Source organism: Stylophora pistillata, chromosome 9 (genome assembly GCF_964205215.1).
Source record: "Stylophora pistillata chromosome 9, jaStyPist1.2, whole genome shotgun sequence".
In the NCBI taxonomy this organism is placed as follows: domain Eukaryota; kingdom Metazoa; phylum Cnidaria; class Anthozoa; order Scleractinia; family Pocilloporidae; genus Stylophora; species Stylophora pistillata.
The window spans coordinates 66,191-93,383 of record NC_142527.1 but is presented as its reverse complement, the minus strand read 5'-3'; the positions used below and the strand labels follow the sequence as shown (position 1 = coordinate 93,383).

The 27,193-nt window shown below is 37.6% G+C and overlaps 2 protein-coding genes across 6 annotated transcripts; one reads left to right on the top strand and one right to left on the bottom strand.

The window, feature by feature from the left end:
- The first annotated feature begins 2,419 nt into the window (after positions 1–2,419).
- On the top strand, positions 2,420–9,859 carry LOC111346233 (fatty acid hydroxylase domain-containing protein 2). 3 transcript variants are annotated; one of them, XM_088732965.1, is made up of 9 exons: positions 2,420–2,628; positions 3,644–3,730; positions 3,878–3,956; positions 4,073–4,167; positions 6,139–6,242; positions 6,784–6,905; positions 7,514–7,719; positions 8,171–8,443; positions 8,969–9,859. In XM_088732965.1, exons 3-9 carry the CDS (start codon positions 3,879–3,881, stop codon positions 9,138–9,140), a joined length of 1,050 nt encoding a protein of 349 aa, XP_088589091.1. In that variant the 5' UTR covers positions 2,420–2,628; positions 3,644–3,730; position 3,878; the 3' UTR covers positions 9,141–9,859. The 3 variants fall into 3 exon arrangements, with proteins under 3 accessions (XP_088589091.1, XP_088589090.1, XP_088589089.1); XM_088732964.1 differs by lacking the exon at positions 3,644–3,730 and having other exon boundaries at positions 2,429–2,627; positions 3,876–3,956; positions 8,969–9,188; positions 9,275–9,859; XM_088732963.1 differs by lacking the exon at positions 3,644–3,730 and having other exon boundaries at positions 2,429–2,627; positions 3,876–3,956.
- A 1,737-nt stretch (positions 9,860–11,596) lies between these two features.
- On the bottom strand, positions 11,597–26,884 carry LOC111346235 (uncharacterized). 3 transcript variants are annotated; one of them, XM_022953534.2, is made up of 12 exons: positions 25,738–26,884; positions 20,491–22,942; positions 18,117–18,769; positions 17,486–17,573; positions 17,233–17,391; positions 17,087–17,142; positions 16,407–16,512; positions 15,829–15,902; positions 15,364–15,462; positions 15,144–15,263; positions 14,310–14,407; positions 11,597–13,508 (listed from the first exon to the last, which is right to left on the bottom strand). In XM_022953534.2, exons 1-12 carry the CDS (start codon positions 26,245–26,247, stop codon positions 13,286–13,288), a joined length of 4,638 nt encoding a protein of 1,545 aa, XP_022809269.2. In that variant the 5' UTR covers positions 26,248–26,884; the 3' UTR covers positions 11,597–13,285. The 3 variants fall into 3 exon arrangements, with proteins under 3 accessions (XP_022809269.2, XP_088589088.1, XP_022809270.2); XM_088732962.1 differs by lacking the exon at positions 25,738–26,884 and adding an exon at positions 23,440–23,698; XM_022953535.2 differs by lacking the exon at positions 25,738–26,884 and adding an exon at positions 23,166–23,394.
- Positions 26,885–27,193: the final 309 nt, after the last annotated feature.

Here is a 27,193-nt window from a genome sequence, read left to right as displayed (position 1 = left end):
TTCACCTGGTAATTTTGCTTCTTTTGCTCCTATTACTACTCAAGCTACCACGGTTCCTATCCCTACCCCTGCTGTTACTACTCTTTCCTCTAATCACGTAACCCAGATCCGTTTTTTTAACCGTGTATTTTGGCCGTGAAAGGTCTGGGTACCAGATACTCTTCGCCCTGCCATCCCACTGATTCCTTTGCTAGTTTTCACACTCTTTCCTAACTTGAAGATACGAAAGAGTATCCATTAAAACTTTAATTTTCTTTGTAGAGGCTGCTATAGAACAGTTTAATTTGGCTTTTCCAATCTTTCTCTTCCACTTAATAGTTCTTTTCTAATAGTTAATAGTTCTTAAGACTCCTAATAGTTCTTATAAGAAAATAGAAAACTAAACGAAGAAAAACAGCCTCTAAATATCTTGCTAATGAAAAGGCCTTAGAGAGAATCACGGACGACCCGTGTTCAAGAGACATTGCTTCTAGAATACTAGACTCTCCAGCTCAAGTGGTCGACAGGAGAAAATACAGGGGTTATTATACTTTCTCTGGCGACATTACGATGTGAGGCGTCTGCATTCAAATCGACCAAAATTACTAAAATTCAATTTTAAAAAAGTCACCTCGAAGGAGGGGGGCGGAAGGTTGGGGAGTGGAGGGGGAGGGGTGAGACAACGAGGCTTGGACCCCAGACGGATCTCGACAGAAGTGAGCTAAGAATGGGCTCTAATATGGCGGTTCTGTCAGATTATGTAATTTCTGACGTTTGAGTGACGAATTAGTCAGAAATTAATATTCTGACGGCACGTTGAAGAGGTTCGCGTGGCATCACGGTAGTTTCAGATTATTTAAGCGTTTCGCGGGAAATTAAGTCATTCCAGGTCGGTCAGTCTTAGCTTTGACTACTTTCTTTTTTCTTATTTAATGCAATTTTGTTTACAACTCTCTGTAAAATATCACTGCTTTCATTGAATTTTCTGTGTGATTAGTAGTGTATTTAGGTTTATTTTAATTACCATTTCCTCGGGGTACAGTGCTGCTGCATTAGATGAGGAATACGTTTCCACATATTTTTTGGCCACTTCTAAAGAGTGGTTTTTTAGTGGTTTTTCGTATCTGGCGTAGCACAGGCCATTTTGTATAGCCCTTTAGTTTCAGTAAATACTTCCAGTACATTGTAGATTCTAGTAGTAGGATGCGTATACTACAAGGCTGGCTGACTCATCCTGAATAAACTTTCACATTGAACATCTCGCCTGAGTGTAGTCAGAATGAATCGTTTTATTCGTAAGCTGTTTCTTGCAAGTTTCCTCACGTGCGTATGTACGTATGTGTATGTGCGTATGTACGTATACTGTATTTCCTCGAATATGCGTTCTCCCCCAAATAAGCAACCACCCCCGACCCTTGGCCATAAGATCAAACAAGCGCCCCCGTCGAATAAGGGCCCTACCTCCTCCCTCATTTTCTCAAGTAGTCAGTATACAAGGGAAACCTGTTGCTATTCCTTCTTAAATCATAAAGCTAGTACAGGTTGAAAATTTCTCAATAAGCACCCCCTTCGATTAAGCGCCTTCCTTCCAAAAAGGTTCCCCCCCCCAGCCCTACCCCACTGTACATGGTCTATACATGGTCTTGCACCCGACTATCTTGGTTAATGGTTCTCTTTTCACTAAATATGATCCTCCTTATAATCTAAGGAACTCTGAAAACAAACTAGCTGTTCCATTGCCCCGCACCAATTTCCTGAAAAATAGCTTTAGCTATAACGGTGCGGTTATCTGGAATAGCTTGTCCCCTGAATTGTGGCAAGCAAAATCACTTCAATCAGTTACGAAATGGTTGTCGCAATTTCTTCGTCTGAATCGACAAAACGCACACAGCATCTATGTAAAGCAGAATTTCTTTATTTTTTCTATTTCACTTTTAAATTTTAGATCATGTTTAAATAGATGAAAGTAGATTGTAATTGTAATAATAGATTGTAATAATATTATTATTTTATCTGATAGATTTACCGTGTCTAAATAAAAATAAAGTTCAAGTTCAAGTTCAAGCTGTTAGCCGAAATTTTAATTAAGTGTCCGAGCCCTTTTTTAAGAAAATATGAAAGTTCCTTGAGACCTGAAATGTGTAACCAAAACAGAGAAGTCAAAGAGGTTTATTCGCTGAACCAATCTAGAGAAATGTAACGAAATGGCTCGTGTTCTTGTCCAGTAACGTGGAAAGGTCACGTTTTCTGAAACGCGACCTAATAGTTTTCCCAGCAGGTCATGCGCGCGGAAGGGTTCGTTTGTTGCGTCATTGGATCAGTTCCTGGATCATTTACGTTAGATTTGTGGGGGTAGCCGTCTTTCATCAAATTTCTGACGTCGATAAAAATTTGCAATATCCTGTCCTAAAGGCAAGGTCATTCAAGACTCTCGACAAGTAGCCATAGCACTGACGTCATTGGGCCTATCCCAGGGGACTTTGTACTGTTTTGAGTCACATGATTGTCAAGAAATTAATCGAGTAGGGTAAAATGGCTAGACTTTGATGTCAAGCGGAAAAGGAAAGTTAGCTGAGGTATTCAGGAGAGGTATCTATTACTGAGGTTGAAGAATAGGCAAGGTTTAAATTCGAGCAGCCTGAAAGTGAGGTAAGCGTAGAGAGTGAACAATTTTTTGGTTGGAAACCAACCGCCCATGCGAACATATGTTGTCATGCAACTTTTCATACCAAATTATGCTTTGCCGTATTCCGCTTAGATTCTCGCCATTTTCAGTCTTTTCTCTTTAATACACGTTATCGTCCACCAATGATGCTATCAAATTGTTTGAAAATAGTCGAAATGGGCCAGTTTTTGTCTTCTGCCGAGGTTATGTGGTGGGTTTCTCGGAAAGAAAGATTATGGCGGACTGTTGCGATGTTTTGACTCTTGTCTTAATAAATATTGAATCATATGCTGATATTAGAATTATTGTGGTGCATAACTTAATATAAATAAGGGCCAGTGAAGCAAAATCTTAAGTTTTTGCTTCGTAAAACTGATCAGCAGCGTTTGAGAGTTATATTATTTTAATTAATGAAATCTTGTTACGGACCAGTCTTTCAGCAAGAACGGAACATGTAAATTTTGAAACATTTCGTTTATCGAGCTAAGTTTAGATTTAAATACAAAGGAATCGATTAGATGTAGTGATCCGTGTATTGAATTTACGCATGAGAATTTCCACTTCAGTGTTAATATGGTGGCAAAGAAAACATGAACATCTTGTTCAAAATTAGTTAGAGTTTTGTGAATATTTCATTTATTATCACTTGCGTGGGCAAAAGTGGGTTGGGTTGGGGGTTGGTAGGTGGGAGGGGGGTTCCTTCAATGATAGCAAAAGAAAACAAGGCTCCCTAGGGAATACGGAAAGATTGCACCTTATTAACTTGATTGCCTGTCATTCCTGTTCAACTTGTATGATATTACGCTAAGGAATTATTTTCATAATGATACAATAATATCCACTAGGCTTTGAAAAAAATTGATTTAGATAGGTTATTTCTTGGAGAACACAAGTTGATGCTAAGGGGGACAATTCACCAACAATGTCGAGGGAATTTGTGGCTATTTTCAGTTTTAATATTCTGCTCTTTTATATCTTTTATCAAAATGTTCTATTCAGAAGGAAAAAAATGTTAAATACCTGATGACCTGTGACTGAAACACAAAGGAAGTCTTGAACCTTTCTCTGTTGACTTTAGGCCTCAAAGTAAGTCATGGTTTTCCTAGGCATTTCTTTTCCAAGATCCTGCTCATCAAGTAACTGAATATTATAAGGAAATTGTTAAATATTGCTTTGTTGAATGGATGCTGTATAGACCAAGAGCCTAATATTCTTTTACTTTTCACTTTTCAGGATGACAGAAGTAGAAGGCAGTCCAGTTATGCCCGAACCAGAATGGGCCAAGCCAAGAGATAAGAATGCACCTCCTACGGTAAAAAACTTCTGTCGATAATTATTGTATAATTACACAGAGCTTCAAACCTGTCCACATTGTGTAATGTTTGTACAAGATCCAAAAACAAAATCTTTTTTATCTTTTTTTCTTAGGATAACAAGTCTGTGATAGCTGCCTTGAAGAAAACAGCTTTTGTAGTTGGTACAGCATTAATTTGCTTTGCAGCAGCAAGAAACACCATCACTTGGTAAGAAATCATACATACTACAATAAAATACAGTTCTTTGTGCACCCTAGCCTGCAGTGCCGGCGTATTTTGAGCGCACGAGTGCACATTTTCGTATTAGGCCGCAATCTTAGATTTGGTAACAGTGGAGGATTGCGGCGAAGAAATATTTGCCGAGGGAGTAGGTGTTAAGTAGAAAAATGGGCAACGGGGGAGAGGGAGGGGAAGGAAAAAATACACCTGCCCGCAAAGCCTGTGATTTCGCAAAATGCCCCCTAATTAGCAGCGATTGACTGCCTTTCCGGAAATGTGCAAGCAGCCAATGATAATCGATTTTTGCTTTTACCGGATGGAAGCCAAAAATTTACTTCCGACAAAAACATTGACACACGTGTATTTGTCAACTTCGTGTGAAACAGAATCGAGCGAGCGAGTATGTGAGTGAAGTTATGTCGGAAAGACGTCCTAACGACAGCTGTATGATTTGCAAAAGCTCTATTAAAGTGAAATTTGGAAACATTCCGGGCAAACAAGTGTACTCGTCCTCGGAAAACCCTTTTAGACCATCGCAGAGGAAGGACAGCCTTGGAGTTGTTTTAGCAGAGGTTTGTAGTCGTGTAGGATTAGTATTATTGCAGGATCCTGTAACATATTCTGATCGCGTTTGCAACCTGTGTAGCCGGAAAACTTGCAGTCTTGGCCAGTTGTTCCAGTTTGTCAAAGCGAGCCCTTCATGGAGAAAATCAAAACTATTTGCTGTTTTCAACATCTTGTAAACTAGCACCAGCAAGGGATGTCGCCATCAAACCCACTAAAGATGCTTCCGCCAGCTGATCTTGCATGATGCTTTTGAGTGGACAGACTACAATCACACACACAGCTTTCAACGATAACATTTGCTTCACACGGATCAACAACTGGAAGATGAGGCTTTACCAAAGCCTGTCAGAAGAACTGCTAGTAAATCCCTTCCATGAACAAGAGAAGAAATCGCTTCCTTTTGTTCTGGGCGTAATACGAGTGACATACCCAGCTCAGAGAGAAATAAAAGCGCTTCTGCGAGAGCGGCATCAAAGCTTAGTGTATCCGCCATTTTCTCTCCAAATCACTCCAGCTCCCAATTGCGGAACGACCGGAAGAAAACTACTTTAGATGACAGGCATCAATCCAGTTTCAACCTACCGCACCAATCAGAGGCCCCGTCTATCTGGTGTACGGGTTTTGCAAAATCACAGGCTTTGCCGGCAGGCATATTTTTTCCTTCCCCTCCCTCTCCCCTGTTGCCCATTTTTCCACTCAACACCTACTCCCTCAGCAAATATTTCCTCGCCCCAATCCTCCACAGTTACCAAATCTAAGATGGCGGCCTAATACGAAAATGTGCACTCGTGCGCCCAAAATACGCCAGCACTGCAGGCTATGTGCACCCCTCCATGATCATCCACAGATGTCTCTTTGGAAGCTGGTCTCTTGTGAGTCTTCCACCCAGGGGTTGCTGCAAAATGGTTCTTAATCTTCCTCTGTCCAGGACCTTCCACTTTACTATTATTAAAAGTTCTCTCTTGATCATGCTTTGGTGTCATCTGTCCCCCTCCACATTTTGGTATTAAATTTTTTAACATATAGCAGTTGATGATCTAAACTGGTAAATCATTAAGAATGACTAGCATCTAGATTCTCTTAGTGTGTGATTCCCCTGAATCAAACACTAAGGTCACAAGAATAAAGGAAATTATTGCGAACTAAAATGCGCATGATTGTTGAACAACTTTTCCTTTTCAGCAACTTGGGAAATGTCTAGAGAACAGCATGCTGTCCTATCCAGTGGGTGAAGCCCTGGACGAAATGCACCTCAATTGAAAGCCAAAATACATGTTGTAATTCAGAGTTTTTAGCTCTTCAACAATCTCTCTCCTTGCCTTTGATAATATTATCAGAAGCAATATGTTCACCTATTGTCTCTGATTCAAATAACAATCTGTTTGATCACAGGCATGTGGAACGTGTTTGGGGAGCCTCAGGGGATCTGTGGCAGGGATGGTGGACAAAATTCCACTCATTATTTGGTGGAGATGAATTTTTACTCACAGTTGTTGGTGAGAGGACTTGTGTATTTTTCACAGTTATCACTTGTCTATTGATTGCTTGACGTGGATGTCCTCTGGTTGAATATATTTTGCAATCTTCCTTTATCCCAAACTATGATATTTGAGACAGAGCAAAGTAGAAAATAAATGAAACTGCTTCAGTGATTTTCAAGCCAAAAAAGATATTATATATGGATAAGACTAAAACATGGGCATCTCAAATGAAAAAAAAAAATCCTTTGCATTGACCTTCACCCAGTAGCCACTTGGCACTATGAAATCTTAAACCCTTAATCCCTAGAAGTGACAGGCATCTTAATTCTCCTTACAGCATCACTGCTCAGTCAAATGAAGGTGATGAGAATAAAAGAAAAGATGGCCAACAGAAGATGCTCTGTATAGTTACCAAAACTCTACTTGACAGTACTTTATGTGTAGGAAATCTATTGAAAACAATACGGAGAATATGCATGCCAATGTCACATCTATTTTGCTGTCTTAACTAAAACAAGTTAACATCTTTCACTCATTTGTGTGTTTATTTTTTTAGGAACAAATGTGGTGACAATTGCTGTATTTTGGTTGTTCAATGCATTTTATTTATTCCTGGATCTTACTGGCTGGCCCAAGTGGGTACTGCAGTATAAAATACAGGATGGAACCAATCAGCCGGTAAATCATGTTGATGTAGTGAAATTTAAACTGTTGTTATTAGTGTTGAAATTTAACCCTTTCACTTCCTTAATTAATACTGTACAATGTCATTGCATTTTCAAATAGAAAGGTGATGAAAAAGAAAAATATCATTGATGTTGAATTGTTTTATTTAGTATCAAATTCTATTGGTGGAATCACAAGAAAAGTTGTACAAAGTGCAAAGAATTAAGATTTAGGATGAAAGAGTACAAGTGAAAGGTCTTAAGTAAACTCAACAAGGTATTACTGATTTTTGGGGGGTGGAGTCCTCCTTAATTAAGAGTTTGATTTGAGTATTCCTTTTTTAAAAAATGCTTAATTTGAGTTCAAAATAAAGAAAAAGGAAAAAGACTGCTTCAGAAAATTTGAAAACATGGAGAAATTTTTATTGACAAGAAGTCAAATCTTTAGATGGTTATAACTTATTGAGAAATTCTTAGTTTAAGAAGTCAGAAATACCAGCTGATTTTGAAGAAGAGTTTGAATACAAGTTATTTTATGTCATTGTATGTTGTCTCTTTAAAATCAATCAGAGAGTGGAAACCACAGTCTTGTATCAACAGGGTGCCTTTTTTTATTTTCAGCTTGATCGTAAAAAGCTCATGCGTGCCGTGAAGTTGGTTTTGTTCAACCAGATTGTAGTTGGGGGCGTTTTCTCTGTTGTCCTGTACCCTGTGTACACGCGGCGAGGCTGTTCCTTTGGACCAGAATTACCATCCTTCCAATGGGTACTGTTTGAAATTGCAATTTTCACCTTAGTGGAGGAAGTTGGTTTCTACTACAGCCACAGGTACATGCCAATAAAAAGTAGATTTTGAACTTCAGAAATCAACTTCCGGTTAGCTCAATGGATAGAGCGCTGGACTGTTGTGCGGGAGGTCGAGGGTTCGAGCCCCGGCCGGACCAACACTCAGGGTCTTAAAATAATTGAGAAGAATTTGCTGCCTTTCTATAACCTCAAGAAATGGTTAGATATTCTAGTCTTCTCGGATAGGGACGAATAAATGGAGGTCCCGTCTCCTGCAGGGTTGGGGTAGGAGACGTTAATTTGCCACACACGAGATTACTGTGTGATGGATGTCCTCCCCTGGGGTGGGATGGGTGGGATATACAGGGCCATTCTGAAAACCACTTCTGTGAGAAGGCACCCTGTCTAAAGATTGTTATCTATCTAACTTGTTCAAGGACATTGCTTTGATCGATATATGAGTTGTTTGATTTTCATCTTTTTCCCCCCTCAGGCTGTTCCATCATCCTCGTATTTATCGCTTTGTCCACAAGATTCACCATGAATGGACAGCTCCCATTGGTGTTGTGGCAATATATGCCCATCCCCTGGAGCACCTTTGTTCAAACCTGTGTCCAATTGTTCTTGGACCTTTACTAATGGGCTCCCACATTGCTACAGCTTGGATGTGGTTCGCTTTGGCAATTATGACCACAGTCAACACACACAGTGGTTATCACTTACCATTTATGCCATCACCAGAAGCTCATGATTTCCATCACCTCAAGTAAGTGGAAATGATTTGTATTCAGTGCTGGCCCATGTAATCAGAGAACTTGCACAGCTAGCACTTTAATTGTCACTGATAATTTTTAATATCGATCCATATATTTCATTGTATCTGATTTATCACTTTCACGGGTTTATTACGAATCAACTTAACGGCCTGCTCCCAGTTGGCTTGTTAGCTCAATTGGTAGAGCGCTGCACTAGTATCGCAGAGGTCAGTGGTTCGAATCCCGTACAGGCCTGATTTTTTTCAGGTCTGATTTTCACTATTGCTTAAATGGCACTATTTACTGCAAGGATCGTACATCATACAGAAAAGTTACAAGTTAATCAATCATTAAAAAAAAATGAACACAATAAAGTTCTTGAAAGTAAAATTTTCAAAAACACAGTATTAATATGTAACAATTAAGTTACTGTTATTTACATGTGGATTGGAGTTCCAATTGCATGAAATTGCCAGATGCCAGAACAACTGGCCATAACCAACAGTAGAATAAGAAATTTTTTTCTCTTTTGCTAGATTTACCCAAAATTATGGAGTTCTTGGTGTACTGGATCGTCTCCATGGCACGGACGTCATGTTCAGGAATTCTAAAGTGTATGACAGACACATTATGCTGCTCGGGCTAACACCCTTAAAACAAACCTATCCTGATAGTCCTAAAAAGGGCTCACCAAACAAAATAAAATGATGTATTTTAACTTAATATCTGTACCAGCTTTGATGTAAAATGATGTATTTTAACTTAATATCTGTACCAGCTTTGATGTAAAATGATGTATTTTAACTTAATATCTGTACCAGCTTTGATGTAAAATGATGTATATGGTGTGTGGGTAATATTACTGAATGAAAGGATGATGGTCATTGGTTACTGTACAGCTTGGTTTGAGTGTTATTTATTTCACAATGACTGGCCTTCACAGCAGGCTGTCGATGGCAGTAATATTGTAAAATATTAAGTTTGTACGGTTCTAATTTGAATTTATGCAAGATAGATTTTTCTACAAATAGGGGGTCTGATGTTATTTTGTTTTTTTTTGTTCGGTAAATGTGTTCTGATTTTTAATATAAATTTCAAAAGTTTTTGTCTACCCTAACAGTGTTCTCTCATATTTTAAGCACTACAGGTTAGAGAAATTTTCAAACCAGTAGAGCAATCCTTTTACCTGGTCAATTTTCAAGAATTCCAAGTAATTTTAGACGTTAATAAAGGAACTACATGCATTTCATTTTACTGTTGACCCACCTGGAAAGGAGAACACTGACTTCAGACAGGGTGCTCTTTATAAAAATGTTAAGAGTGTAGTTTTTCATTTTGGTGTGTTCTGCAGAAGTATTTGATCAACATACAACTGTTGAGCCCTTGTGTTTACTGTGTTTTGGGAGAATAAAAGTGTTCTTCTTCATGATAGTTTTTTTTTTTTTTTTCGTGTGTCTTTCAAAGCTAGTCCTACCCCAAGGCTTTTTAAATGAATTGATGAGTGACAAAGGAGATCTGATCTTGAATTACCTTTCTCCAGTTTTCTGGGTAGAGACTACATTTTCCTGGTTGGCAAGCAAGTTTTATAGCTAACAAGCCCACTCTGCTCCTATTCAATCACTTGCTTAGTTTTCCAATTTATCACTTTCACGGATTTATTACGAATCAACTTAATGGCCTGCTCCCAGTTGGCTTGTTAGCTCAATTGGTAGAGCGCTGCACTAGTATCGCAGAGGTCGGTGGTTCGAGTCCCGTACAGGCCTGATTTTTTTCAGGTCTGATTTTCGCTATTGCATAAATAGTGCTATCTACTGCGAGGATCGCACATCATACGTTTCCAAGCATGTATTACACAGACATGAATGACATGAATGGGAATGAAGGGGGAGAGGCGACATTACCAACGATCTAGTTTTGGTATTTTGTGTGTGAACAGGTGTTTTGTGCTCAAATCTTGTCCCATGATTAGCTTTGATGAATTGGCAACAACAATTTGTGTTGATCACATGTTTAACAAATCAGACTCTTGCTTTGCAGGTGCCTGATTTTGTAAATCAGTAGTTGGTATGATTTAAGACCAAATTGGATTTTACTCAGTCCTAATTCCATAAAAAATTTGGGTAAAATTGAAGAACAGCTTCCCAAAATATCTGTCGGCCAACTATTGGCAAATGAAACACAAAAAACACAACGAAAACACAGGCTCATGCAATTTTGTGAGTCTTTGAAAAAATTTACTTGTCAGTGTCAAATCTAACTAAACTCTTCCAATTTCAGTGGAACGAAATGCATCAGTCAGATATTACAAATCAAGTTCACATAAATGAATATCGATGTGGCCAATCAATAATGCCTTGCACCCACAATTTACTTCTATCACGTGGTGTTCGTCAAAATTCATTTTGAGGTAATTGTGAAAAGTCAAACTTCCCAAGATGACAGTCTATTTACTCCTTTCTGAATTTGTTTTCGTTATGTTGGCCACCTGTTGGTGAACAGTTGGCCAACAGACATTTTGGGGTGGAATAACAGTTAATTTTTCACATTATATTGTGCCAAATGGAAGTAGTTCAAGGTTCACAATTAATAATCTTTGCAGTTACCAGTTCTTTCCTACCCAGTAGACCAAGTGCAAGATGTGAATGAATGTACCATAAATCCTCCATTAAGCCCACCCTTCTGATAAGCCACCCCCCTCTTTAGAGGAAGAAATTTATTATGCTCCACCCTCTAGTAAGCCCTTCCCCCTCAAAAAGCAAAAATTCCAAAAACTCCCTATATTAGTAAGTATGATAAATTTATTCAAGTGTTGTGATTTTAGTTTCTCATGTAAAGTTGATTATGGTGATTGATTGATTGATATTATCATGTTGGCATAAATAGAATAAGGTCTACGAACTTTACATCAGACTGAGGGTTTTAACTCTGCCAATTTGGTAAGTGAAAAAAATGTAAAATCAGAACAATTTTTGAATAAATACAGTATATCCTATGGTATCCTGGTAGGAAACATTGAGCTAATTCAATAAGCCCCCCCCCCCTCTTAAAATATACCACTCCCCAAAGTACCTGAAGTAAATAGGCCCCCTAGGTACAAATCAACTGAATTTGGATATGAAACATGCATTGGAACCAGTTTACAAACAATAGAAATGCACTCGAAATACTCTTCACACCATGATTTTATTTCAATAACTGACACTTTAACTTTGACATTTTGCTGAAAATTTATCGCTATTGTTAAGTAATATACACCTTGACACTATTTATATCTTGCAAATTCTGCAATTGCCCTGAGATTGTGGCATTTCATTACATCCATAAACATGTCTTAAAGTACATGTCATGGCCAAAATTTGTACTACTCATTCAAATTGTTAAAATGACATAATTGAAAACAGTCATATGCATGTAATGCACCACTTTAAATTAGAATTTGATGATAATATTGAAAAAATAAATCCTTTTAATTTGTAATAAACACAAGCATTCCACAAGAATAAAATACAATTAACTTACTTTAAGCAAATTATCTGGCTATAATGTATGATGGATGATAAAATACTTGCTTACACTTCAGTGTTCTCCAGAGATTTTCTTTTAAGACACCAGCCTTGCAAAATACTATACATCAAATATATATCTTATTAACCAAGCGTGAGGGCCGTACTGGGAGAATATCGGCCTGAGGTCTCGACAGTACGGACCGAACGCAGCAAAGTCCATACAAAAAAGACCGAGGGCCGATATTCTTCCAGTATGGTCCCGAGCAAGCTTGGTTAATAAGAGATTTATTACACGACTGAAGTTCAAAGGGACACAAGTGCGGTATCATTTGGGACCATTCGGGGCAGTGCCCGGTCCAATACTGAGAGAATATTGACCAGCAATAGAGCATTTTGATTGGTTGATTTTAGTTATTGGCCCTCTGACTTCCCGAGTCGTGTAATAATATAATTTATTTCAGGTCAAGACAGGTATTTTAATGCTTTGTAGCACGCACTTAGGAAACAAGTGGCCAGCACAAATGCCACTCGCCAGAATTGCTGAAGAACACAGATGTTTCAAATGTCATTAAGTCTTCTACGACTTTGCAACTTTGCAAAGATCATATTTCCATGATCAATAATCTTCTCTTGCAAATATGACACAAGTTCTTCCTAGATTCCAAAAGACAAGTGATATGATGTATTTAAGAAATAATAACTTAAGTACTTACTACAAAAAACAAAACATTTCTTCAATGAACTGATATTTCAAAGAACAATCACAACAATAATACTAAAGCCAGATGCTATATGACATAAAAAATAAAAATGTTAATAAAAATTGCACACATCATTAGTAGCAAGGTGTCGAGTTCCCTTAGCAGACAAAAGTAAGGATTTTCCCACACAAGGAGATGCATGGAGATAGAGAGAACTAACAAGTGTCTCATAATTGAACATTAAAAAGAGTGGTATATCAGGAACTCAGTCTTTGACAAACCAATTCTTACTAATTTGAATTATTTTTTAGTGTTAATCTGAAAAAAAAGAAGATCTACATTGATAAGCTACCACTAAATCATGATAACTGTTGGCTCCATCAAAGCTCTCACATGGGAGAATGAAAATCTTATTTCTCTTTTTTTTTAATAGACATTTACATATTAATATTCATCTATCTCCGTGCCATTGCAGTACTGGATGGAAGAATGAGAGGCAAAGCAATAACTTACTTTCTTTGACATTTTCTACCCTGCCTAGTTGCACATTCTTGTTTTCGTATAATAGTAAATAATGTCTATTAGCAAGTTGTTGGGATGAATTGAGACATTACATATTCAGCTGGAAACATTGGCTTTTAATTTCCTATTCATCTATGCTTTCAACATCAGGGAAACTAGCTGAGAGGCGATTACTATTTTGTTTTGCTATTGAGAATGGACCACCCTCATCAGTTGGTGTACATGGAGGACTCGTGCTATTGACCAGACGCCACTGTAATTCTTCATTTTCCAAGGAAAGTCTCTTGCTTTTGGCTGACTCCCTTTCCAAACTATTCCTTAATGTGTCTCGCTCAACAGAAAGTTGCCTAAAATGAAAGTGATGTCCAACAATTATGTCACAGCATTCCTCCACAACACAAGAAGCCCTAGATCTTGAATTAAACTCAAGAAAGAAAGCCCATTTAAAATAAAGTTGAAAGTTCACGTGGGATTTTTTTAAATTTGATATGACTGGAGGTGAGCCAGAAAAAGTTGGGGCTCACTTAAAACTTCCAAGGTTAAATAAAATTCAGTAAGGATAGTTTTATCTTGAGGTCTGCCTTAATTGGTCTGTTTGGCTTTCTACCAGTATTTCATTTTCTTTTCTGTCTAATCTGTAGGATGGGACTTCAAACTGAAAAGCAGCTAAAAATAGCAACTTGTCCTCATTCCCAAATTATGGCTTTGTACAATGTACCTTGGGTAGTAGCAGCACTCAACTAGTGTCTGGAAGGCACAGGTTGTAATCCCATCAAAGCCTGAATTTCTTTTAATAGGCTTATTTTTTCTGCAATTACTAATAAAAGCTGCAGTCCACCTGCCAGAATCATTTCTTGGCTTGAATTTCATCTCTGTGCAGGTCAAAGGAAATTCATTTCAAGACAAGTTGTTAATTGCAACTTTTTTCTCTCACAATATTTGTCTCAAAGAGTTTAACTATAACACAACTTTGTGTGGATTCACCCATTGTTCCAGGCTCACACCCATAAATAATTGACCATGAGCAATGTTAGTCTCTCCCAAATACTTTTAAGTATCTATGATGACATTTATGACTACATTAATGCATGATCAGAGGTAGTATAATTATGCCCAGCTCCTTCCTTGCATGGAAAAATTGTACACACCTCTCAAACCTTGACTTTGTCTCCACCACAAAAGATAACGACTCATTTTCTTGCTGAAGTTTCTTTGTTTTTGCTTTGACATCTTCAAGTTTCTCCAACTGAAAGTCAACCAAATGTTAAAGCAGCATAACATGTCAACAAATTTATAAATAAAATTATAACATAGCATACTTCTGGACTGACACTCATACTGAACTCTGTTTTGCACAAAAAACATTTCTGAAAGTACAACCAACCCTCTTCATCCCAAATTTGTATCCATATTCGCCATGCTCTTCTGCATTTCCTTTGATAATGCATGATAAAGAGTATTCATTCAACAATCAAAGCTTCGTAGGTTGGCCATCAGTTCCTTTATCCGCATACATGTTGTTAATAAATAACTACAGTTACAGTAGTATTACTGTAGAGGGAAATCAGATGATAATCACTCTTCAACAGAGCTGAATAACGTACACGCATGTGCTAGATTTTGCTGTGGAAGCACGGATTTTGAGTTGTTCGCATTAATTATTTCCTATTCCGTTGCTTGGAGGTGTCATTTTCCTTGCTGCTTTTCTTTTACAGAACAACCTGCAAAAAATTGGTACACCCCCTAAAAATTTTCAAAAATTAATTTTCTCCTTAAAACCTCTGGAAATAGGAAAATGCCTTTGACAAAAACAGAGTTCCTCAGTTTTAAAAGTCAGCCCTTATTATTTTCTGCTAATTTTGCAAAATTTTAGAACTAGGACACTTGAACCCGCATTGTTGACCGCAACTCACTGACATAGCATTTCATTATTCAGCTCTGTCTCACTCTTCTGGATTATAGGATAGTAAGTACATATATACCTCCAGATGCTTCTCCATTTTCTCCTTCCTCAACTGCCTTATCTCTTCGTTCTTCATTTCCAGCACGGCTTTTAAGCTTTCAAGTTCAGCTGGCAAAGACTCATACTTTTTGATGGCTTCCTGAAATTTGAAAGAAAAAGCCACAAACATCACCAATACTAATCATAACCAATGAAATGGAAGAGAACAAGTTTTTAGTGAAAATATCAAACATGTTTACCTGTATTCGGGTCTCAATATCCCTTTGATTATCATCCTGAAGCTGCTGAAATTTTCTGTTCAATGAACCATGCTCACTCAGTAGCTTGTCATATTTTTCCTAAAAAAAAAAAAAAAAAAAAGGGATCAGAAGATAATACACTTGCTGTTACAATATACAGCCACTGTCAACACTCTCAAGAAGGAGACTCACATAGACTGAAGCGATATTTTAAGATTAAATGACAAACTCTTAACCCTTTTAAGTGCCAAGATCTTATTTCCTATTCTCCATATTTGGTACACATTTCCTTGTTAATCAGTTGCGAGTGTTTGGTGTTAGTTCAAGATAACAACTTCTACTTGATAAGTTTGAGTATTCTCATTTGCCTTTTTGTTGGATAATGTGTGGATGTTATACATGATGTTATAAATTCACTAACAGAAAAATGAGAGCCTGGACAATAAAATCATACTCCCTGATTACCTTCATTTCTGACTGCTGTTCTTCATAATCTGCTTTGATGGTTTCTATTTCCACTTGGTGTTCCTCAACAAGCTCTAGAAAAAAAAACATTACATACAGTAGTTAGAACAGTAATATTCAATTGATTATATTTGTAAATCCAACTTGAAGAACATCTAGAATACATAACTACACAGTTGTTTCATTCTAGCCTAGCAATTGTCTGATGCAAATGAGAAACATCTCCATGTAAATAAGTAAGGCATGAAATATGTTTACAAACATGAAATATGTTTACAAACATGAAATATGTTTACAAACATGAAATAAATTTACAAACATGAAATAAATTTACAAACATGAAATATGTTTACAAACATGAAATATGTTTACAAACATGAAACATGTATTGGAAATAGAATTTCCTGATGATTTAACATTCAAAATTTTACCAGATAAAGATACCTCTGGAACACCCCTACTGGTAATCACCTGGGAAAGGAAAATTATACCTCAGATCATGGGAACTGAGTTGCCATTGCAGGAGTTCCATTTATTTGACTATAATAACTGTTACCACGCAGCTACAACTGACTTACCATCAACTGCACTAGAGTGTTTGCTATCTAAGTCAGCAATTTCATCTTGATGCTTGTCCTTTAAGGATGCTACGAGTTCATCATGAGTCTTCCTCATTTGTGCCACCTATTCAGAGAAAAGCAGGAAGTCAAGTTTTGGACATCTAACAGAATCTAGATTTTAAAACCACAGTGCAAACTTTTGAGATCCCAGACAAAACTAAATCAATTTTATAAAGCCTAAAAGTTACACAGTTAGTCCTTAAAAATAACCCTTCAACTCCCACAAGTGACCAAGACAGTATTTCTCCTTACAATATCAATACAATATCAAGCAGACAAGTGATGAGAATAAAGAAAATCATCAATTAGGGAAGTTTTAGTTAATCCACGACCAAATTCTCCACACTAAGATCGTAACAATTGTATCATAGACAGTAAGGAGAATTTCTAATCAGATCTTGGGAGTGAAAGGTTAACACCTGAGAGTGACTAGCATCTCACTTCTCCTTACATTTATTTTTTTTTTTATCACCCCTGAATCACACATCACAGTCATGAGAAAAAAGGAAATGATCACCAACTAAAGAAACTTTTGGTTGTCAAACAAATTCTCCTTGTCAGCACCTTAAGAAACAAAATAGAGAACAGTATGGAGAAGATACATACTAATGTTAGGGTTGTGTAAAGGGTTAACTTACCTGTTTCTCCTGCTCTTCCTTCATTTCATGTACTTGTGATCTGTGAGTTTCAATAGCTGGAAGATAAGGGCAACACAACTTACAAAATGATCATTTCAATAGTTAATAAAATTGACGATCAATTGCTAATGATTGATCTATTTTACCTAACTGAATTTCTCCCTCGTGTTTACGCTTGAGCTCTGAGCTTGTCTCCTCTAGCAGGTTTTCATAGTCGGCCTTTAAGGTTTCAATAGCAACTGCATGTTCACTTCTCTGGTACATCATCTCTTCTTGTAGCTTGACACCATTTGCTTCCTCTTCAACTGCAAGACAGGAATTTCTAAGCATTTATAGTAGAACAGAAATAATATGCTGGTTGACCAGCTGTATCAAGAAGCTGAGTTGACGTAGACATACCAAGTTTCTCCTGAATGACTTTCATCTCCTGAAAAGTTGATTCAATTTTCCTTTGGAGCTGATTGCTGTACTTTTGACACCAAACCAGCTGTGGATTTGAAATAAAATGCCTTGAATTAGGACTTTAACAAAGATATACCAAGCTTTTTTTCTAGAGAACCACCCTCTATAATTGCATCCACCTAATTGGACTCCCCTCCCAGACAATATCTTCAATAGCACTGACACCTTACTTCACACATATCTATCTGGATGACTCTTAATATTATTAAGAATCACGTAATTTACAATAGTTGGCTAAAGCTTTTGTTACTATACATCAAAGGGGGTGGGAAGGGGAGTCAGGGGGGTGTGAGAATCTTGCCTATCTTTACAGTCCCCTTCTGGGCTTTCCCACCTTGGACTCACTACCTACTACTCCTTTTTGCAAAGCAATGCCAATCAATGATGGCCATGAACTTTGTCTCTTGTTCCTTTCCCTCGGAGTACCTGCTTTTAGCCCTTTTCTTATCTTTCTACCCCACATCTCCCATCCACTTCAAACTATAAAACATGTTCCTAGCCCCAAGTCCCATCTACAGTTTATGATATGAATTCTTTATGCCCACATCAGTGGTGCAAGATTTCTCACCTTACGTGAAGTAGTCAGAATCAGGAGAGATGCTGCCACAAAGTCATTACTATTGTTGTCAATTTGATCCTTTAGCTGGCTGCAGAGATCCGTCCTGTGTTTCAAAAGCTCACTGAGATGCTGTGCTTTCTCCTTGACATCCTCAATAGCTTTTAAATGACTTGTATCCTCCACCTGAATTCCAACAGAATGCTTTATCAGGTATGGTGTCTCACTTAAAATATCCGGTGGCATTGTTCTGCAGGGTACTTCTAGTGGAGAACTGGCAAGTACCATTGTTGTAGAACCATCATTTTCATCTAAGTTGTGCAAAGCAGTGTCTCCCTCAAGAGAAAAGTTGTCTTGCTGTGAATTTCTGCTTGAGAAATCTCTTGCACTATGGCTGAAAGTGTCAGAGTGGACAGATACCGTATCACCCTCAGAATCAATGAAGTCATCTAGGTGATCTTGGTCTCTGATGCTGCTTGTTACCGATACACTGTCGCTAGCATTGCTAAGCTGTCCTGAAATCTTTCTGGGCAGTTTTGAGGACCCCTGCTTTTGACTTGCTGGAGTTTGTTTTGTATGTTGTTTTACAACTTGCAGGGGCTTTTTATTGGATGAGGCTGATGCTGACTGTCTGTTGACTGCTTTTGAGGGTGCCTGTGTTTTCTCTGCAAAACAAACAAATGCAGCAGAACAAACTAATTAATAGATAAAATATAAATAAATTTAGGGGGCCTCTTAAAATTGAGAACTAGACAAAGTATTCCCTTGCCTAAGAAAAAAAAACATGTGAATTGAAATTCGAACCAAAATAAGAGCAAGCATGCAAAGGCATTTCTGACCATCTTTGATTTTAAATGAGCCACATAATCTTTCAACTAGATTTTCGCTTGACATCAGGTTAGTTTTTTTTTCAGTTACCCCACAGGCCTGAAAGCTATTAATTAAAAAAATTAAAAAATTACTTATATCAAATTACACATTTTCCCATTAACGATAAAATATATACTTTATGCCCTTCACCTTAAAGCTTGAGAGCCACGGATGAACATGATTGAGAACATTATGCTGCTAAATTTAATTAAATGAAACAAACATGAGAAGTCAAGTGAGATAGAAGAGCATTCACCAAATTATTTCACTTGACCAAATCCTTCTCATAAAATTGCATCTGTTCATCTCTACTTTTTGTAAAACAGACCAAACCTTTTTAACTCTCACAAAAATAAACCTTAAGTTCAAAGAAGGAAAAAACTGATGGAGAACAGTCAAGCTGTTTCTCAGGAGATATCACATATTTACGCCATATAGTTACCTGTACAAGCAACATTTGGCTCGCTTTTGGCTTTGCTTAAATCAGATTTCTCTTCTCTTCTTTTACGAAAATACTTTACAAGAAAACACTCCAAGTCTCTCATATCCTTTCTAAGACATTGTAACTCAAATAAAATATGTGTCAAAGAAATGGAAATAATTTTTTGTTCAACAATGTTTGAGTCCATTAGTGAATGAAATGTCATCCATTCATTCTGTCTGGAATATTATTTATACATGAGATGTTAACCAAATATTAATTATATATGGTTCAGAAGAATGCAATATGTGGAAATGCTTAATAAATTTCCATAAAATGTGTTCTTTGGTGAATAATGCTTTACTTCCCTTGATTAGCTTTAAAAATTCTGCTACTTCATTTCCAGTCTGTACAAAAAATTTTTGTTCCACTATCATGCTGTACTGCTTTATCTTCAAATACTCCACTTTTAAAAGGTACATCAACTGTTTATAATCAAAGAAAATATCAGATTTGCAAATATTTTGCTTAAATGTAGAGAAACCTTTTTTCCACATGAAAGGAACTGTTGCAAATGACACTAGACATATTTATTGGTTAATACTCATAAGCTACATTCTGTATTTTTTTGTTGAACAAAAATTCCAGGCAAGTTTTGGTAATTTCAAAAAATTTTTAAAATTCCATTTAAGGTTTATACTGTTAACGTTGGCAAAATTGACATTAAACCAAACATTACACTGGGGTAAAATTATGCATAAACAGTTTAACAAAGTCTTAATAGCTGTAATACCAACATGATGTCTCAGGAACATGATTGAACATAAATTTCATAGACCTATTTGATATAACTTAACATGCATTGTGTTCCATTAACACAGTAATGCCTGTTTTCTTTTTTTGTTTTTTTTTTTTTCGACAAAAAACCTAAAACTCCAAGAGATCAGGCCAGGTTAGAGGAAAAAGAACAGATCTACATTAATTACCAATTCAAACACATGAATTTTAAATTAAAATTGAGATTTATCATATCATCAATATCATCATCATCATCATAAGTGGCACTAGATATATATTATTATTAGAGATATTTACCTTTAGTAGAACTGTGAGATCTCCTCACATTTGATGTTTGCAGTTTTGACCCAACTGTTGTACATGACCCTTTTGATCCTTGAAGTGACCCTGGAGTTTGTTCTCTTATAGACTTCTGTCCACCATTAATAGCCATTACTTTCTCTTTGCCTGTAGTCTTCTGTGGAAGGGCTGTCCTGCTAGGTTTCCGTGCACTTGAATCTGACCTAGCCAAGCCAGATTCTCTCTTCACAGCAGGGGTTACTGGCGGTCGACTTCCTACAGTATTATGCCGTGTCTGAACAGCGGCACTGTCTGTTTTCTTTTCCAGTTTGGCAGCTGCTGCTGGTTTTGAAATCTGTGATGGTGTGCTTAGCTTCTTAACAGGAAGTTTTGAGGTTTTAGATTCCTCTTTGGGTGAATGCTCTATGACATCACCACTTATTGGTCTTTTACTGACTGTTGGACGAGGTACAAATGATTTCGGGTCAGGTATTGTAGCCAGAGTGTGTCGTTTCTGTATTTTAACTTCCTGCTTGTGTCCTGTATTAGGCCCAGTTCTGTTTGAAAATTTACCCTCAGATGATAAGTTAACTTTTTTATTTTGCTGTTGACGTATTTGTTCTAGCCTAGACTGCTTCTGTTGTGTTGTTTTTGATGTGCTGTTACCTCTTGTTGGTATTGATGTTGCTTTGGACTTCGGAGCTTTGAGAGAGCTAGGGATTCTCTTTGTTGCAGACATCTTTTTTCCTTTGCCGTCACTTGTTCCAGTCGATGACAATGAGGCTTGTGATCCGGAGAGACTATCTGTGTAGTTAGAACCTGTATCTACCACTTGATCTTGGGATTTAATTGTTTTGTTAGCAGCCTTGATAACACTGGCTTGTGACAAACTGTCAACACAAGTTAGAACAAGGGGCCTTTTCACTGTATTATTAGGTATTGGCTTAACAGGTGCCAATATCGACAGAATATCGTCATCAAACACCACATCATAATCTCCACTTCTATTGAGGGTACTTTCATTGTTAATATCACTGCTACTGCTACATCTCCTCAGAGGTTTTTTAGGAGTTGATGTCAAACAAGGCCAACTTCTCAACTGTGTTGATTCAGTATCTCTACAAATCAGAGATTCCCCATTCACCAATTCATTGCTGTCAGACATTTTCCGCAGTGTGTCAGATTGCGCATGAGGATGTTTCTGTTGAGTTTGGTCTTTGCCTAGTAGCTTAGCAGAATTGCCAGTTTCGCTTCTATTCTCATTCTCAACTTCAGGAATGATAGGCCTTTCTCTTCGCCCCAAATCCAGGCAGGCTGTTATAGCTTCTGAAAAATGATCAGCACAGTCCAGGCTTGGACAGCTGCAATATCTTCCTTGAATAAAGGGATCCTCTTTGGCAGAGAGATGGGATGCACATGTGTATTCACTGTTCTCAGAATTTGATGTTATAGTTAAGTGTCCTTTCTGGATCATGAAATGAGTGTCCAAGGAAACAGCATGTCCCACTTTCTTGTGAAGGGCAATTTTCTCTCCGTTGGTAGAAATGTTATCTTTACTTGGTTGAACACCATTCTGTTCATTTGAGGAATTCTCCAATGAAGACTGTGCAAAAAGAGTTCCCTGAAGATCTCCTGCTAAATTATTTATTCCATCTCTTGGCAAGTCAAGAACACCTGTCATCTTTAAAGGCTTATTGGGATCATCTCCAACCGAGATGTGTTCTTTATTCACAGCATCAAATGCCGTTTTCTCGTTCCAAACATTATTCTCCAAATCACCCATGTCACTGCTCAAGTAATACTCGTTTGAGTCAGGGAAATTTTCCTTGAAAATTTTAGGCATCGAACGCGAGCGATTAACACAATTCTGTTCCCAGGTGTTCCTTTTCCCGCTCTTTTCCGCATTGTGTAAAAATATATTTAAACCCTTCGCCAGTTGCTTGGCTTTTAGGAACAGATATCGATCCAAAGAGACAGACCGGTGTCTTCTCGTTTGTTTCATCGGCTTGTTAATGTCTCCCTGTTTAGAAACCCCGCAATTATTTGTGCGCATTACTTTCACATCACCAGAAGACATGCTTTGCTCGCTCTGATTACCTTTTTTATTCTTCTTTTCCGGTAATTGTGGACTGCAAGGGCTTTCTATCAGGTTTAATCGCGACAGTGTAATGTCATCGGCAGTTCTAACTTTGTGCGAATGTACAAATATCCCGTGTTTATTCTTGCATCGAAAATAACGCACTCCACGAACACAACCGTCGTTTTTGCCACAGGCTTCGTCTAACACAATCCCACACCATTCGCCCTCGGCAAAATGTGTTCTCCCTATATATTTCAGGAGGCCAAGTTGAGGTTTCTTATTTAGTATGCATACGACCCTATCTCCTTGATTTGGGCGCTTCTTCGACAATCCGCCATTTAAACTCCCGTCGGGCGAGGATAAAGAAGATGGAGTGACGCTATTGTTGACCTATATAAGAGGAACAAAAAGAACATTTTTTCTACGCTTGCTAATCAACAGAAAATGAAAATTGAAAGACGATGTGACACAAAAACAAATGCTGAATAAACGTGACTTATGAGCAAGTCAATAATATCGACATTTTCGCTATAGCAACGTCCATCTTTCGTGTGTGTCCAAGTGTCGAAGCGTGCCTAAAACAATAAATTTTCGTTCCAAAATCTAAACATACTTGGAGGTAAATATCAAACTGCATTTTCATCACAACACAGATTGGCAACTGAAAGAAATAACTTTTACAAGTTGAAGTTTGAATAAGTCCCTCCTCTTGACCTGTGTCAAATAGGGGAAAGAGAATGGAAAGACACGTAAATAGAATCAAACTACGGCAATCCTTGAAGTAATTATTGGCCCTGGACACTAACAAAAGCTGATGTAACCTCGTTGGCGTGAATTTAAAATGAAGGAGAGAAAGTACCATTAAATGACATGGTTGACGGACTTACCAAATTCGCTCGCACATCGTTAATTCTGTAGTTTACTCCGAGAGTTTTCATCTAAGTTCAAATTTTCCACTTGAAAACGCTTTCTTATCACGTTAGAAAAGAATACATTAATATGAACAAAATGGTTTGAAACAGAATTCTGTTCGTGTGTCTTTAACACCAACAAATTTCTAACTGCACGCTTCGCCAATCAATGTGTTTTGATGAAGGGAAATATGCAAGCTACTGGTTTTGAACACGAATCCCGCAGGGAAATCTTTTGATATGAATGACTGAGTTGTAAACTTTAACGATAATATTGTAATAAGATTAAGAATCTTAATGCACTCACAGACAGAATTTTTTGCCCGCTGCTGGCGTGAACATTATGATATCGTCGCTCGGTGAATGGTGAAATCGACACCAGCAAAGGTTGGAATACCGATTAAATTGGAACCCTACCTCTCGTAAATAATGTCGCTTCTTCTTCCGTTTGTTTGATTTGATTCGTTTTAGAGAACAGTCTTCGTTTCGCTAGGATATCCGAAAACCAGTCGATTAATGACTTGCACGCTGATCGAATGCCTAAAGTCTCATCGTGAGCGAGAGAGCGAAGAGCAGATCACGGGCTTACCTTGTCGACCAATAAGATGTGAGGCAATAGCTAATTTGTGACAAAATTAATGGGGGATCAAAGCTATTGAAAAGAATATTCGTAATAGTTAGCATTCTTGTTCAAATTGGCATAAGTAATTTTAATGTCCTTTCTTTTATAACCTCCTACCCACACATTTTATCTCGCATCAGAAGTAAAAGCATATTTTGAAAAGAGACTCTTAACCTTTTTACCACTGACAGTAGAATGGAAGTTAAAAACAAAACTGCTCCTTACAAGTTGGAAAATTCATTGTTGTGATGTTATTCTTCAGCCTAAAAAAACAGAGGATTACCGATATAGTCCTTGATTTTTTTCTCTTTTTTTTTTTTTTTTTTTGACGCAGCTTTGTTAAAATTAAAGATAATTATCTCTCAGAGACCTATCTTGCTATGTATCGCACGACTGCAGTTAGATGGCTTCGCATAAGGAATGTATTATCATTGACTTTGACCGAAGCTGACATATGCCACAGCATTGATAAAGTGTAGCACTTATCTCCGAGGAAAACAACTTTTTCATTAGATCGAGCCAATATTCACTTAATAGAGATATCTCTGGAATCCTAAGTTATGCAAGCAAAACAAAAGGGTGTGGTAAGGGTCTGGATGACCCCTTTGTTCCTGGCGTCCAGAGTCTATTGAGCCCTTGAGTCAAGGGCCCTACACACACAACAAAGCAGTATATTTTTAAATGATCAAAACAAAAGATAAACCATACGCTTTCCATGTAAAAAACGTGGTTTCCTTGCACCCAAGATCTCAAATGCACGGCGAATGAGTTGTCAAAGGCCATTTATCTTCCTGGTAAATTTTTTAAAGAAAAATTCAATTTGTTTTAAAAGAAAAATTAATTAATAGCGAGTTACATGACTGCGAACTCTTCCTTTAGTCATTGCCATTATTTTTTCATTGATTTATTTCCTTAGCTTTGCGTAAAACCAATTGGCCATTGTGTCAGAATCAATGACTCGAAATTAAATTTGGCAAAATAAATCAGGAGTGATGGAGGAGCAAAAAGGGAACAATGCCTCCTGGAATCCGTTTTTGAGTGGAAATTTGCCAAAACGACCCAGTTTGAGCTCATTGCTCTGCAAGATTTGCCGAAAGACAGTAACGGTTTATGCGTAACCGGCTACTGGAATTACAATATTCTGAAATGAATATAGCAGGATTTACATAATGAATCAAAAGGTATAATCAATTAATCACGGGTGAGTGACTAATTAATCGGATGAATGTTTGCATTTCTTCAGTTTAAATTGAGCGATAATATTGTTTTGACCTTAATGCGCTTCGGTTTGGATAAAAAATAAAAGCATGAGTACTTTTAGTTTAATGTAATCATATAAGTTATTGTTTAGTTTGGAAGGCTTTTATGCCCATCGCTTGCACCTATGAGAAGTTAACACCTTGAAATAAAAGTCGAGTAAACGTTACCGTAATGATTTTATTAAGTACTCAGGTAACGTAAAATTGTCACCCAACTGGCTGATGATCTCGGATAAAGCATTAGAATCATCAAAAAATATCGAGAGATTGCTCTCTATACAAAAGATCTCGAACCCGCCATTGACTGACTACATCCACCGATCCCCGGTTGAGCGATAGTTTATTCTCTCTCTCTCTCTCTCTTACGGCGCAAATGGTAAACCGACTTCCTACCTTTTTTCTGCATGTCGAGGACGAATTAGGTTTTTCTTGCCTCTTACCCACAGTCCATAAAGTTGATGGCCTTTTTGGACTCGAAAAACTACTACTTTTCCTTCGCTTCTTCTCAGCAAGAATTGATGGATCACTCTTGCTTCTTCTATATTCCCGACTTTCAATGCGATGAAATTCGCTTGTAAACTTTGGAAATGTATCTCGTCTTTTTAGTCTTCTATCAGCCGCCAAACGAGCGCTTCTAGGTCGAGAGCTGACCGAAGATATTCTTGAACTATGAACAATTGAGGAAGGACAACTCTTGGAATATTTATCTCCGTGGCCTTGTTCGTCGTCTATCACATTTTCCTCGTGGCTCCATAATCTTGGCAAACCAAGGAGTCTTTTGTTTGAGTTGTAAGACGTTGAGTTATTACGAGAAAGGTTTTTATGAGGTGAACTTCTTGTGCTGTTCCACGGCGTCGCCGGGACAGAATTCTTCCTCAATCCATGATAAGAAGAAATTGGCATCTTTGATAATGTTAAAAAAAAACCGAGCTTGACTGGACTGATCCCAATTATCGGGAGTAGACAGCCTCTTCAATTTAGCACAGAACTTAAAACCTACTTTAACTCAAGCAAAAGCTGTTTAGAATTCATCATTTCTAACGACAGCTTTGTAAGTACGACTTTGGAATGAGTTCACGTTGATGAAGATTTCGTCGAATTGAAAGGAATATTTGCTTTAGATCTTTAAGACGCTACGCGTTGCCACGACTGCCTTCTGTCTTGTCCGGCCCCAACAAAGAAGTTAGAATTGGTCCTATTCGATCCATAATTTGTCCCGTCGGTTAAACTGTAGTATCCCGTGGCGGCGTTAATGAGAATCCTTTCTAGAAGTTCATGGAGTTAACCAACCATCTCCTTGTTCTACATAAACCTCGGCAACTACGACTAAAAATTCATTTAAGTCTAAACCAGCCGGTACCAGATAAACACTTGCAAATCCAAGACTGTGAGGCACTTGATTACAAAACCCGTAAACTTTTACAACTCTTCTTGCGGTAGAATAATGTAACAATTTCACCGTCTCATTTTTCTCTGATTTACAATTGACGAAGCGATTGATGATAACTGGACGCTTTCAAGCAGGACTAAACAGTTGTAACTTTTTCCTGGTGGCGAACTCTTGCAGAGAAATACTTGTGTCACAAAACTGTGCATGCATAAGATAGTATACGTCCTACTGATGTAAACAACTCAGTTCAGAGGCTATTGTTTGCAAAGAAGATTTCAAACACAATGGTCTCGTTCCTAAATAAACGTTGCTGACCATTAGCACATCTGTTGTACCATTTCTGTAGAAACCATTTCTGTCATTTTGAAGTCAAAACAGAAGACACATCAGCGAGGGAGCCACTGACACGGGTCTTATTGTTTTCTCGCTTTGCCTTGTTTTGACTTTTTGTGTCAAGTG

Bases quoted from the DNA above. Each gene is read 5' to 3' on its own strand.
- LOC111346233 (XM_088732965.1), top strand. From the start codon at position 3,879: ATGACAGAAGTAGAAGGCAGTCCAGTTATGCCCGAACCAGAATGGGCC. The intron at 4,168-6,138 runs GTAAGAAATCAT...GTTTGATCACAG, and splicing joins GCAAGAAACACCATCACTTG to GCATGTGGAACGTGTTTGGG. The intron at 7,720-8,170 runs GTACATGCCAAT...TTCCCCCCTCAG, and splicing joins GGTTTCTACTACAGCCACAG to GCTGTTCCATCATCCTCGTA.
- LOC111346235 (XM_022953534.2), bottom strand. From the start codon at position 26,247: ATGCCAATTTCTTCTTATCATGGATTGAGGAAGAATTCTGTCCCGGCG. The intron at 22,943-25,737 runs GTAGGAAGTCGG...CCTCTTATATAG, and splicing joins CCTCGACATGCAGAAAAAAG to GTCAACAATAGCGTCACTCC. The intron at 16,513-17,086 runs GTAAGTTAACCC...TTCTCTGAATAG, and splicing joins AGGAAGAGCAGGAGAAACAG to GTGGCACAAATGAGGAAGAC.